The 15,126-nt window shown below is 38.2% G+C and overlaps 1 protein-coding gene across 1 annotated transcript; it reads right to left on the bottom strand.

Moving 5' to 3' along the window:
* Positions 1–9,670: 9,670 nt before the first annotated feature.
* ccl19a.1 (chemokine (C-C motif) ligand 19a, tandem duplicate 1) lies at positions 9,671–12,358 on the bottom strand. The gene is made up of 4 exons (XM_034216686.1): positions 12,165–12,358; positions 10,912–11,035; positions 10,708–10,822; positions 9,671–10,048 (listed from the first exon to the last, which is right to left on the bottom strand). Exons 1-4 carry the CDS (start codon positions 12,229–12,231, stop codon positions 10,016–10,018), a joined length of 339 nt encoding a protein of 112 aa, XP_034072577.1. The 5' UTR covers positions 12,232–12,358; the 3' UTR covers positions 9,671–10,015.
* Between the last annotated feature and the right edge of the window lie 2,768 nt (positions 12,359–15,126).

The following is a 15,126-nucleotide window of genomic DNA, read 5'->3' as shown; positions in this document are numbered from 1 at the left end:
GTTATTCTTTTCTAGATAACACACTGTTATTTACTCAACAATAATACACAATTGTCCTTGTTTTTATTTATTTGTTTAATTCCATAATCTCTGGATTTGTTGGCGTCCGTCAGGAACTGAATTTCAAAATAAAAATAACCGGAAACAGACGTAGGCCTATAAGGGACATTTTGAGCATCATTGCAATACACAGCCACTGAACTGATTACCCAAGATCGTCAGCTATGGTTTAAGCTCAGTGATTGGATGTTTTAGCCGCAATGCACGTTGGGATATGGTGTTAATGAGATATGAAATCCGAAAAATCCTACACATGCTGGCTATTGTGTTTCGCAAAATGTTCTATGGGACGTCTCTACTGGGAACGTTTACGTGTTTCCCACAATTATAAGTTGCCAGCATTAAACACATTGGTGTTATCAAATGTAAAACATATAATTAATAAATGGGTGAAAATCGCTTGTGTCCATAATGCGCAGCATTAATATATACCCACATGACGGCTCATTGTTACTTTGTAATTCTACTCCACTACAATTCAGAGGTTAACCTGGTATTTTTACTCCACTACAATTATTGTAGTTACTTTGCAGATTCTGATTAATGATGTGAAATATAAACAACCCTTAAATCAGACTTTAGTTACACCTGAGTAAAATTCAGGGAAGGTGATTGTCAAGTGCCAACAATCAGGAGAGATATTTGATAGTTGGTGCTTGAGAAGACTAAACATTTATCTGCAGATCCCTATAAAGTATATTCATTACTCATTATTCTCTACTAATAGTTAATTAAAGACGGTATATAATTGCTATTTTGCACATCCCTTTCAAGATTTCAAGATTTTCTAAGGTTTATTGACATATCATATACACAACTAATTCAATAATGTGCTTTAACCACTAGGCGATGCACACAAGGTACACACAGCCATAATAACTTATTATTAGTGTAGGACACTTATGTATGTATAACATCTGAAGATGTGTAGTTTTATTCATGTTTTCACATCATTTTACAGGATATTGCTATACTATTTCTCATGTTTTACTTCTACACATTAATATCTGATTTGTAAAACATCACAGACAGAAAGGTATATCCATCCATTTAATGGTAAGCTATTGACATTCTGAATCCATAGATGTGTCTCCCATCACCCAAATCCCCTGACTATTCTCTCAACTCAGTATTTACATTCTCATATTCAAAGAAAATCAGTAATATCTTTAAAAACTACAAGTCCCTGTCTATCAGCTGTGCACCGTTATGGTGTAAATACAGCCTATCTAACAATTGGATCAAATATAAAAGTCAGCCGAATTAATGTTGATACTGCAAGGAGACGTATTGTGTGAAGAGAAATTGAAGATGTTGTTTAATTGCTGATATATTTATGATCCACGTCACGTATTCAGTTTCGGTGGCAGTTCTTCCAGTTTGTCTAGAAGTCTTCTAATCAGGGCTCTATAAATAAATAACTACGGCAGATGTGTAATATTTAATGCAGCCGAACCGTGTATTACAATGCCGTTATGTGATGACTTTCAAAGAGAAAAGCAAGCACACTCGGAATAAAGTATTATTTTCTTTAAAAAAAAAATGTTTTTCGGATTTCATATCGCATAAACACCATATCCCAACGTGCATTGCGGCTAAACAATCCAATTACCGAGCTTAAAACATAGCTGAGGATCTTGGGTAATCAGTTCAGTGGGTGTGTATCTGTTTCCGGTTATTTTATTTTGAAATTCAGTTCCTGACGGACGCCAAAAAAGCCCGAGATAATGGAATTAAACAAATAAATAAAAACAAGGATAATTGTGTTTTATTGTTGAGTAAATAACAGTGTGTTATTTAGAAAATAATAACAAATTAGAAGGAAAAAAAGATTTGAAAAATACACATTTCAGTATTCTGAGGCTCTGATCCCCATTTATTTTCCTGACTGACGGCAAAAAAAGTCCGACATTATACGATTTAAAATTAAAAACAATAATTGTGGCTTGATATTGAGTAAGAACCATAGACTGTATATATAAATAACATGTTTTTATGAAGCCCACAGCTTCCGGTCTTCCCCGACCAGACAAAAAGACGTGTTGCAGGCACGAAACATACTACCAATATAAATAGATTGCTTTCAAAATTGTTCTGTGTGACACGAAAAAAAGGGGAAAATCGTGTTGGTGAACACGAATCAATAGATTAAATGTCGTGACTATAACACGAAATGCCGTGAGACTGGGTTGTAACGTTAGCCCTCCAGCTAGCCTTGGTTAGGGTTAGGAAGGGGGTGAAAAGTTAGGACGATTCTAAGGGCCCGTGACTGACAGGAGCCCAAACTATTTTAGAAGTTTAAGAAAAAATGTTTAAGTATAAACAATGTGATATCTTTTCATGGGGCCCAAAATCCCTGGCGGCGACCCTGCAGCGAGCTAACGTTAGCCCTCCAGCTAGCTAACATTAGCTCTCCAGCTGTTACATAGCGGACTAAGGCTTCATATATTAACTTTTAATAGCTGTGTTCTCATTAATGTTACCATTAGCAAGAAACAGATTGATAATATATCTAATAAAGTGATAACAGCATCATAATTATCAATGCTGTTAGCATGGTGGCTAACTAACAATCGACGTGAAGTCGGTCAAATATGACTCATGAGTATGTAATGCAGCAAGAACATACATTGAAAATAGTTCATGTTTAAACTACTTTTAATGTATGTGCTTGCAAAATACAATACATTCTTTAAATTAAAGAATGAATTGTATTTTTCTATAGATTTGTAGGTAGGCTAGTTTCTCCTTACATCAGAACAACACCCACCTGAGGACATGTCTTGAAATCAGCATGTTTGCACCTTAGCACAGTGGCGTAGCTGTGGGTGGGCCCGGGTGGGCCCACCCACAGCCAATCAGCGCATCATAGCGCAGAGCCGGGAAGCCCAGAAGGAAGTGCCACAAACTGCAGTTCATCTAGTGGCCGACAGGGGATGGATGCAAAAAGGAGCAATTCCCATAGACCCCCATGTTAAAATGCCCAATTTTACAGCAAAAATAAACATGTTTCTAGCCTGGATCCAATAAAACTTATTCTGGATATAGTTAGATTCCACCTTCATGACAATGGAATAGGGAGTGCATTTTTTTACCGTGAGTTTTTATAGTAAGTAAAGTAACTTTTGCCATGAGTGAATGAGCGAGGGGGCGGGGCAGTTTACACACACGCAGCTGCTACATGCAGCAACACACACACACACGGAGGAGATGGCGGAGAGAACGCGCTCCGAGGTGTGGTTAAACTATAGCCGTGTCGATGTGGACAATGCTCGTTGCCAAAAGTGGAATAAGAGTTTAGCATGTGAGGGCGGTAACACGAGCAATTTGTCTAAACATTTAGCAAAAGTGCTCCACATTCAGACGGAGGAATGCACCGGGTTCCACTGTCTTTCTAGTAGCTCTGTAGCCCCGTCCACGAGTAACGTTTCCACGTCAGGTATGTTATGTATGCTAGCAGCAACACACCGAGTTAACCACATTATACAAACATGGGTTAATGATTAGAGGTAACTGAGTTATTTAGTTTGTTAAAGTTTCAGCTATTCTGTTTACAGTTCTGTCATCAGATTATTTAATACGATTTGTTAAAACATTGTTGTTTCTTTTGATGTGAAATATTATGTATTTAATTGAAATAAAAAGCAATGTTAGTTTTGTTCACAATTTGTTTAGTTAGTTTACCTTATTTTTGTCTCCAAAAGAACCGATAAAAGTAATGTTAAAGGACCGGATCGATAAGACATAGACATACTTTATTGTCATTTCAACAAGACACAGAGTGTAGGCCTACTATTAAAACGAAATGTCGTTGTACTGGCTTACAGGAACAGGACAATATAAAAACTTGCTAAAATTGTACATATAAATAAATAATAGTGACGTGGTGCAGATAAAATTAAAGACAAAGTGTGTGTTTAAAATATAAAGACTAAATAAAATAGACATACTATATAGAAAATATGTGCGCTTTACACAGCGTAATGTAATCTCTGTGTCACTGGTCTACTTGCTGTTCAGCAGTCTGATGGCATGGGGAAAAAGCCATTACAGAATCTGACTGTTCTGCTCTTAATGCTGCAGAACCTCTTGCCGGAGGGCAGCAGGGAGAACAGAGCATGGTGAGGATGAGTGGGGTCTTTAAACATGTTCTGGGCTTTTGTCAGGGAGCGTTTCTGAGCGGTGTCTCTGATGGGAGGGAGAGAAACTCCGATGATCTTCTCTGCTGTCCTGACCACTCTCTGCAGAGACTTCCAGTCTTTGGCGTTGCAGTCTCTCGACCAGATGGAGATGCCGCTGGTCAGCACGCTCTCTATGGTTCCTCTGTAGAACGTGGTGAGGATGGGAGGGGGGAGCTGTGCAGGAAGTGTAGGCGCTGCTGTGCCTTCTTAAATAGTGATGTAGTGTGAGTGGACCAGGTCAGACTGCTTGTGATATGCACCCCCAGGAACTTGGTGCTGTCTGTAGTCTTCACTGCTGTGCCGTTGATGTGGAGTGGTGGGTGACGGTGCTTTTTGTTCCTGAAGTCGACAATGATCTCTTTTGTTTTATCGACATTCAGGATCAGGTTGTTGGTGTTACACCAGTCTGTCAGATGTTTCACCTCCTCCCTGTAGGCCTGTTCGTTGTTGTCCCTGATGAGTCCCACCACTGTTGTATCGTCCGCGTACTTTATGATGTGGTTGGTACTGAACCTGGAGCATAAGCATAAGCGCTATCGATAAAAGTAGTAGTACCGTTGTGTACCCTATGTGGATGTCAGTTTTACACACATTCTGAGGCCGCCGTGCCTATGTTTTTTGTTTTCACTGCTAATTTATGCTTATGTTCTATTAGTGCATTAAAAAATCATTAAAATCATTAATGAAGTTTCAGCTCAGACCCCACGCTTAATATGTCTCCCCCTGGCCCACCTACATTTCTCCAGGCCCACCCACACAATAATTCCTGGCTACGCCACTGGCACATACCATACCATACGTTATGTTAAAGAATGATTTAAAGTACTTTCTCTGTAGCTAAGCACAGCACCTGTTCTCCTTGAAAGACTGCAAACCTGTCCTGACAATCATTTTTTAATATCCAAAACTGACCGGCAGCATTTGATTTCTTACTGGATGCCAGAAGTAGTGCTGTATGAAGGAAACATGATTTACTCCCATGTATTAACATAGTAGGCCTATACTAAGTATCATACTATCTACACATAATTTCCATTGGTGGTGATGCGTTTCAGCCACCAGATGGTGCAGGTGCTTAAAAGATTAGTTAGATCTGTGAGTTCACAATGGAGTTTCCAGAATCCGATTATTCATAAAAACCCAGCAGGCAAACAAAGAAGTATATTTGACCATGAATTGAATCAAAAATATCATCTTTGTGTCCAGATAGAGACTTACATGATTATGCTGACAATACTTAATTATTCCTATACCTTCCTGTTGTCCTCGGTTCAAATTTGACCCATTAAAAATGTGTTTAACTCTGGATAAAGGTTTATTTTAGTGCCAGAAAAATAACATGTTTCCTCGTATGCTATACTACGTTTTTTCACCAGAAATGATCACTTTCATTAAGTTTTGGATTTGATTAAAATGTATGCTATATCTGTTATCTTCTGGAGTCAAGTTTGTAAATACTTCAACATTCTTTCCTTTTTTAACTCAGAAATTAGCTTTGATTGTTTTGTAAATGAGGTCTTTGACCATACATTTCAAAAAGGAGAGTACATCTTGTGGTTATAAGTAGGAATAAAGTTGCCCTAAAAGGTGAAACATAGATTTTGGTGATTATTTATACTATATGCTTTATAAAGAGTCAAACCAGGAAGTTGATAGGAAGACAACACAAGGGTTAAAATGCAGGTTGCACAATTTTGTTTTGAGCTCTAAGAATTATTTTAAACTCCCATAAGATACAAAGCAGATTTTCCATGACATGTTTAGTGTTATGTTAGCTTAGTCTTGACTTTTTCATATTTTAAGCAAGTATTTTATAAACTTTACTTTTTTCATATTTCTGATCATATTTGTCATCTTGCAGAAACACGTCCAAACCTTACACACTATTCTTATGAATTGGATTTGCGTCACATTCCTCTTCCTCTTCCTTTTTCCAAGGTACAACATGATATTCTCCTGAACTATGGACATATTTCAACATGAAATGGGTTGCATCATTCAGGGAGATCTACAAGGAAATTGACAGCAAGCCAGGGGATTAGGCAACATTGGGGAAGTTACTCAACAAAAGCAATGTTTAGATTAGTGCTGCTAATCACCATGACATCAAAGAGGTGAAGAACACATATTCCTTTCTGCTATTACGTTCACATGAAACCCCTCACCTTGGTAAACATGTTTCCTTGTTAATGTGAAACATAATCTCTTGCTTTTTCCAGGAGGTATATGGAGGATTAAAATGTGAATTGGTGAAACTCAAATGAAAGGTTACCTTGATAGAGAGGTGTGTTGTGGAAGTGAGAACTCAATCTACTTAATCATACTGAGAATCCATTTAAAGCCCACTTTTAAATATCAAGTAGAAGTTTCTCATATCAGCCTGTAAATCTGCAATTCTCAAAATTCATCTCACAATCCATCTATTATTTTCTGTATGTTATGTATACAAAACCCCTTCATCAGAGATGCCCAAATAAAATCGTATGCGCTTGACTTAACCAAGGTTTTAAATTACTATGAAAGGAGTTGTGCAATCTCGCAAAAGATGCCAACTCAGTAGCTTTCCATAGCCGCAAAAACTCAGAATCTACTATCAGAAATCCAAATTTCCCGGTGAAACAATTCATGACAGAGAATTGAAAGTGTCTAAAGTCCTGAAGGAAAACTTTGGAATATTCAAAATAAGGCTTTCTTTTACAAAATCTACAATAAATTCGCAATAATGAGTGAAACAATAGCTGAATGTGAGTAAGCGTCTTAGAATCAGCATGTTATAGAAATGATAATCCTAAAAGAGCAACAATGAGCAACAAAAGGCATTATGGGACTTAAGGACAGGATTGGAATCTACAGTAGATAATGTGTTTTAAGCAATGTGTGACTGGAAGCTGGGAAAAAATAAATAATGAGATTAACTGTTTTACATAAAATAAATGGAAAATAATGCTTATTTAATCAAAACTTTGCATTGAGTTGTAAGAATTGGGCTGGGAACCTAACGTTAGCCCTTCAGCTAATAATAATAACAATACATTTTATTTAGAGCCGCCTTTCAAAGCACCCAATGACCCCTTACAATTCAGAAAATATTCTTAAAAAAGCTTAAAAAGGACAGTAACAGGGAACATGTAGCACTACAGTGAGTGGGCTGATCTGAACAGGGACGTGAATGTGGTGATTGTGTCAGACTGTCGGATGTGTGGGGGGAGAGAGTTCCGTAGTTTGGGAGCAGTGCAGCTAAAACCCTGAGCACATGGTGACTGGGCGTGGGGTGGGGATGGTTAGCAGGCCAGCAGAGGAAGAGCGGAGGGAGCGAGAGGGGGTGTACTCCTGAAGGAGGTCGGCCAGATAGGTGGGGGCCAGGTCGGGAAGGGCTTTGAATGTGAGCAGGAGATTTTTGTAGTCAATCCGGTACTTTACAGGGAGCATGTGCAGTTGGATGAGGAGAGTTCTGAATGATTTGGTGTTGATTGAGGAGTTCGCTGGGAAGGCCTGAGAGGATGGTATTGTCAATGCAGGATGTTACAAATGCATGAACCATGACTTCAGGGATGGATTGAGACAGGGATGGGTGGAGTCTGGAGATGTTTAGTATATGAAAGAATGCAGTCCGGGTGATGTTTTTTATGTCGGGCGCAAATGAGAGGGAGCTGTCCAGAATAACACCAAGGTTCTTGACTTGGGTGGAATAGGGAACAGGGAAACCGTCTATGATTAGGTCTGGGGCAGAGGGGGGTCAAGCTTTGGAGAGGATGGATTTGGAGCCAACGAGCAGGCGTTTTGCTCCCATTGACCTTAAGGAAGTTACGGCTCATCCAGCTCCTGATGTCCTGGAGGCAGGTGGTGAGAGAGGTGGGGGGCAGGGCAGTGTTGGGTTTGGTTTGGTGGATATGTAGACCTGTGTGTCGTCAGCATAACAGTGACATTTGGCATCATGGTGACGGAGGATAGTGCCAAGGGGAAGGAGGTAAATGATGATGAGGAGTGGACCCAAAACTGACCCCTGGGGGACACCATGTGAAACAGTGGAGCAGCTAGACTTGTGGTTATTGAGTTGAATAAACTGTTTTCTGTCTGTAAGGTAGGATTAAAACCAGGAGAGTGCAGCACCAGTGATCCAAATGTCTGCCAGACGCTTATGTTAGTCCTCCGATTGGTTATGTCAGCCCTCCAGCTAGCTTATGTTAGCCCTACAGCTGTCACATGGTGGATTAAGGCTACATATATTAACTTATAACAGCTGTGTTCTCATTACGTTACAATTTCGAAGAAACATATTCCACTATGAACCTATTCATTATCTTCCCGTCCACCGAATGCTCTCTTTTTCTTCTGTGCCAGTCCCCACATCCAGACCCTCTTTGCCCTTTTACAACTCCTTTCCCTCCAGTGCAGTCACCTATCCTTCCCCCACTACCTGTTCACCTGTTCCCACTTTTTCATCAGCCCTTTAGATATTTAGCTGGCTCCTTTTCATGAACTCCTCCTCCAGTCTTTGATATCTAGCAGGTTTAAATGTATAACGCTTCCGCATCCAACAAGGATTACAATAAACTAGCTACATCCCATTTAAAATTCTGCTTCATAAGTGCAGATTTGTACCAAAAGGAGATCACACATTATGACATAATTATGAAGTCCAGAAAGGCCCCTCAGACTAGGCTGTCAGTAAAATAACAAAAACATTTGGTTTTCAACTATATTTCTAGAGCAGCCTAAAATGAGCTGTTTTGATATGTTTAAGTGTAAACTACGAAAATATCTGTTCAGTCTGGCTTTTATGTTTTATTTTATATTATTATGTATTACTATTTTTACACAGTCGAATATCGTTATGATTTTGCCCTCCTTTTCAGTTTTATCCAGACGTGAGTGTTGACCATGATCTAGGTCCTGTTTTATTCATATTTTTTCTTTAAACATCCTAAGTTTATTCAGAGGCCTATAAATCACTTTTAAATGCATTTGATTTGTTTGAAAGGTGTTTGATTGTTTGTGGCAGCATATCTGTAAATGGTACAATTCTGTCTGGATTGATACATTTGGTTCCTATTTCCTTTGCTTTGCACTTGCACAATTGTATGGCTAATGTACACAAATCTGAACCATGTGCATGATACAATCCTCAAAATATTTGCACAAAGCACCAACATATTAAGCTGTTATATTGATATTTATTTGAATATGTTTTTGTGGACTGATGCTTACTTTTAGACATGTATTTGTACTACTTCTTACAGAAAGTGCAGCAAACCCATCAGAAACAGTTCACAGGGACCAGATTGTTAGTTTGTAAAATACGACCTAAACCTAAAGTGAAACCAATAACTATTTACAGCTGTGGAAGTATCCAAAGGATAGAAAAAAGATAAACATAGATCATTTCACAGAGTGAAGAGTGTCATCGACAAAGAATGATAGACCTATTCATAATTTAGAAAAAAAATAGGCTTTATTTTGAAAAACGTCAACAATCAAGATCAATCGAACAAACAAACAAACAAACATGTGCTGCCTTATTAGTTCTTCAGAGTTAGCTCAGAGACACACACTCTTACAAACTTTCACATTTTAAACTTGTATAACTTCAATAATTCTTCTAAAACAGTAGTACTATAAAAACATATTTGAAAAAAAATCTAAAATATTTAGTTTTTTTGCCACATAGACATGAATATATAAAATTCAATTTTTAAATAGAGGAAACATTCAGTTATTTGTGTGATCCACCCCTTTCCCTCCTCTTGATGATTGCTGAAGGGGTTGCTCTCAGTTTACACCCTCTTCACTCCAGTGCAGACTCTTCTCTGTGTACACAAATATTTAGATTAAAGTCAATAATGTGTTGAACACTTAACTGAAGTGATGAAAGGCACAAGACACACAGATTACTTTGGCATCGGTGCAACATGACTCAGCGGCTGCGGTTTGTAGCTCACTTCAACTTAATGAGGCTTGCAACAAGGTGTTTTTACTATAACCATTACAGATTAAAAACTTGAACAAATTATTTGTATTTCATTTTCAATTTCATGTCTTTGAAACTTAAGTCAAATGTTGTGTTAATAATGTTGGCTGGTGTTCGGTAAAATGCTTTAAATTACCACATTTGAAACTCAAACTTTCTTACCATGAAAATCTATTTAAAGGAATAGTTAGAGTTATAAAATATTGGATGAATTGCGTAGAATCACAGTTTGTTATTGTATGATCAAGTGTGGACATGCAGGTTTGTCAGCTTTTTAAACAGACAAACAAAAGCAATGGAACAAGTAGCAGATCAGATTTGCTGATAAGTAATTAAAATAGTAATGTGATTTTCAATGAGGAATGTGTAACGAACAATTTTCAAGTAACTTCCATTGGCACACATACATTTTTTTCTTGCATTGAGGTTACAAAAATACGATGTTTACACCATGTCCTTTCAAAATGTAGAGCTGAAACATATCTAGAGACAAGGTACCTTATATTGTTGTTTCTTGCAGAATTTCTTCAGGACTTTCACATGCTTCACCACCAGTTGGACCCACGGTTCGTCAACAGGCACACACAGCTTCCTGCCTTCTCTGGCCACCAAACTGCAAAGAACACCAAATCATCCAGGTCAAGGTGAGATATGATCATGTTTCTGTACCTTGTGAGTCCCACACACACCACCTCAACTCACATCATGGCATCAATAGAGCAGCCATGTCCGCTGATCTGTCGACTGTAGTCTACCACTATTCTTTTATCAATTGCTTTGGGGTTGACACTCAAGCAGCAGTCCATGGGTAGCTGCGCGAATGTCACTGAAACACAAATAGGATCAGGTCAGTTTAGTATAAAATGAGATTCCACTGCTATGATATACATGAAATGTCCTCAAAGATAGCATATTTCAACAGCTTAAAGGGGCGCTTTGCTTTCTGGGGTTTTCCCTTTCCTATAGTGTGTTATATAGCTTTTGGTGCATGTAAATGGTCTACAAAGGCTAAAATCCCTGTGTTCCCTCCAGAGGGAGTTTCTCCTTCTCCCCCTTCATGAAGCACCTCCATTGGACTTCTTGGTTTACATGGGTAACATAGGGAAATCTCCGTAGAACACTTGTGCTTATTGGCTAGTGCTTCAACACATTGAATACAAAAATGACGATGTTTAAGCAACTGCACATTTAACATTTAAACAAAGTTTTCTAGCAGAATACACAATAAAACCTCAAGTTAAGAACTTTTTAAAGCATAATAAAATAAAACAAAATGATTGTCCTTTGAGCTGGAGTTTACCTTTCATGGAAGAAATGAATGGTTAAGATTTTGCTTTAATCATTACTCCGGCTGTATGATATCTTCTCTGAGTAACAAATGCAGGTACCTTGAACACATGATGTTGTGTCATTACTGACACAACTAAAGTTATTCTTTATTGGTCTTTGTCACCTGACTTGGCTTTCCGGTAGTTCACTTGAACTTTCCTTTACTACAAAGAAGGAGCCGAGGAGAGGGGAAAACCAGCAGCACTCCCTCCCTACAGCCTCACTGTGTTTGTTTTTGCTCTGGTAGCTTAAATTAAAGGCATTGTTTCATTGTCCTGTCACCAAGTGTTGGAACATTTTCACTATTTAAGCAGTTAACTGACCTAACCTGAAATTATTCAAGGTATTACACTTGATATAACCTTGAAATTATGTATGCTCTCTTATATATTAGCACATTTCTTATAATTTTAACCATGCAAAACGTACTGTAAAACCTTTCTTCGACCATTTTTGTATTCTGTATTTTAATTTTTAATCTGTAGAAATAAGCAGAAGAACTTGCCATATTCTTTTTCCCCTTCCCCTTTCTCTAAACCACTACCTCTTATTCAAGTGGAATTGTTCAGATACATCCTGTTCTCTTCTGGCAGTGTCCCTATAGGGTCTCTGAGAGGATGCCTTACCTGTGCAGCAGCAGCAGGTGATGAAGAGGATGCAGAAGAAAAGCTTGGTGTCGCCCCACGGAGCCATGTCTGGTAGCTTAGCTGATGAGGTTTTCTCTTTGTCTCTCTGGATGCTGATTGGCTGAGCCTGCTGTTCTTTTCAGCACCTGCAGGGGCAAAGTTTGTGAGGCTTCTGTCCTTGATGGCTGCTCTTATATCAGTGTCCACTCAGTTTCACTTTTCATTTCCCTGCCCCTCCTCCTCCTGCTCGGGCACTTCTGGCCGCTAAGGTCACCTATTATTCCAATTCCCAGCACTATTCAGATTTTCTCAGAAGATTACTTACAGTTTCAGTTCTTTATTGATACAGCATGATGTGATGTCAATTCTTCAAATTATGATCCGTTTTAGAGTAAAAATAAACTGCCAAAAATAATGACAGTAACGGCCAAAACACCAATCTCTTCAAAGAGGTCCACAAACCAATGAGTTACTGTATGTCACTGTTACTTTGTCCACTTGTTATACAAGGAGTTCCAATACCCTTACTGAAGAGCAGAGTATGTCATGCATCCTGCCAAAAGTACCAGCGTTTCCTACTAGATCCAATTACATTTTGCAATAACAAAGCCAGAATGACACTTTTTCAGACCAACCATTTTTTTCACAGCAAATATATGAGCTAAAGCAGGGGTGTCAAACTCAATTTCATCGTGGGCCACATTTGAATGATGGTTGCTCTCAAAGGGCCGGTGGTAACTTTAAGACTATATAAATATACATAGATAAATATATATAATATATATAAAATAATGTATTATTTTACAATATTTCATCTGCATTGGATTATTATCAGATAGGGTAATCACTTAATTAACTACGTCTGAAAGCAGAACTCTAGGTAAGTAATTGCAAGTTTCTTCAGTGCGCATCTCAAAAAATGAGATGCATTGTGGGGCATCTAGTTTATGGGCAACGTGATCCTGTAAAGCAGCACGTAACCTTATAATAAACGTAGTATACTCTTTGCAAGCTCTTGTGGGCCACATCAAATTAAGTGGCGGGCCGGATTTGGCCCCCGGGCCTTGAGTTTGACACCCCTGAGCTAAAGGGTAAAACGTTCAAGATGCAATGTTATTACAACACAACATACTTTTTAAGGGCAACTGCAGTACAGTACATACCTAAAGTATGACAAAATATGATCTGGAATGCCCCCACAATCTATCATTTTACTGCATACTAAACTAAAGTAACACTACTTTGACTCCGAAATCTGGGTTTCTTTCAAATGTCAGCTGCAATCATAATTTAACTCACCATAGTTAGAATTGATCTTCTTAAACAACATCTTGTCCAACAACATACTGTATTATCCTGCTATATTTGTTCTTCTTTTAGAATTTAACAGCAAATTATAATTTCTCCTGCACTGTTCTTATTTTAACAAGAGGCTGTCGCTTTAATGTTTTTATCATAAGAGATAAAAGACAAGACACTGTGGCCTTAGCAGTAAACTTGACTGTAAAACAAGGTTTTTTCACATCAGTGGCGGACTCAGTCTGTCTGAGGAGACAAGGGTGAAGAAAATAAAAAAGGGCACCAGCTGTATGCAGTGGGCCACCGGTGCGACTAATGTTTGTTATCATGTAGTAGAGTAACCTTTATGACACCGCGTTGTTTATTGTCCTTTTAAAATACACGTTTTATCTACCTTGAGGATACATCTTGAGGATACATCTTGAGGATACATCCAGTGCTTGAGATCGCACATGATGATATAACGGTAGGAGAATTAATGTTATTATGGTAAATCCATACCCTCTTTTGTGTTAAACAGAACAAGCACTTGCATTATTACGCAATTTCACTTCCTTTTGCTGATATATTGTGAAAATATGTATTATATAATATATATATATGTGAAATATGAGTCACTTCTCGGAAAAACATTAATTGCAGTGAAACTGATTCTTTGGAAGTTGAGCCTTTATCCCTTTGTCTTGACATCAAATAACTATTTTTGAATTGCTTTGCTATCAGCTTACATTATACGGCTTTTGTATTGCATAATCAGGCACACATTAACCGTCGGTTCATTCACACGCTGTAAGGGCCAATGAGGCACTTACAGAGAAGGTTTCCTTTTCTTGTAAATGCCTAGTGGGATGTGTGCCTTATCTGTCAGCTGTATTTACTCTCTTGGAATTTCCCAGCTGAAGTACTTACAGGAAGATATAAAAAGTAGTTTGACCTGAGCTGTTGTCTGCAGAGGGAAAGTTTGGCAGGAATCCAGAAAGCAGTTATTGTGTTAGAGTGAGCATGTCACCTAGGCTGACGGGAAAGGACATGTCTTACCTTCCCTGTGTCTTTGAATACTTTATTAAAACAATTATTTTATGATTCCAACAAGCCAAATATCAAGGCCGAAGAAGATCAAGAGTCATAGTTTTCTTTAAAGTATGATAATTTAATATTCAAATAATTTAAACCTACAGAAAATGTTTTTTGGTCACTTGAGGCACTGCACTAAGTTAACAGGTGGTGACTAACAGTTGAGAAAAGTGAAGCCAAAGCAGAAGGGCCTTAAATCTGCATTCAGGTGTTCAGCAACAGGGAGACTTAAGTCTGATTGAAAATAACTCCAAAGGACTTCTGACTGGATTGTGTATTGGTAAACATGAGTACATGGTCTAAATCGCTAGTTTCAAGTCTTCTTCATTACAGTATGTGGTCCATTTTTATAAATTAGGATCCCATTTATGTTCAAATGGAGAACAACTACCGTGTGGAGCTACCTTGTGATTGACAGGTTGCTACCAAAGCATTATCCACGTTTTCTTCTTCAACTTTTCCAGATTCCCGTATGTTTTCAGTTAGTACAAGTGCTTTGTAGTATTTTTGTTGCCTGAAAGTGTATTTTTCAGTGTTGGTTGAGACTGACCTCTTGTGTCATTGCTGGATGGCAAATGTTACATTGACT

Source organism: Gymnodraco acuticeps, unplaced genomic scaffold, assembly GCF_902827175.1.
Source record: "Gymnodraco acuticeps unplaced genomic scaffold, fGymAcu1.1, whole genome shotgun sequence".
NCBI lineage: Eukaryota > Metazoa > Chordata > Actinopteri > Perciformes > Bathydraconidae > Gymnodraco > Gymnodraco acuticeps.
The sequence above is the reverse complement of the archived record's forward strand: the minus strand, read 5'-3'. Positions and strand labels throughout refer to the sequence as shown.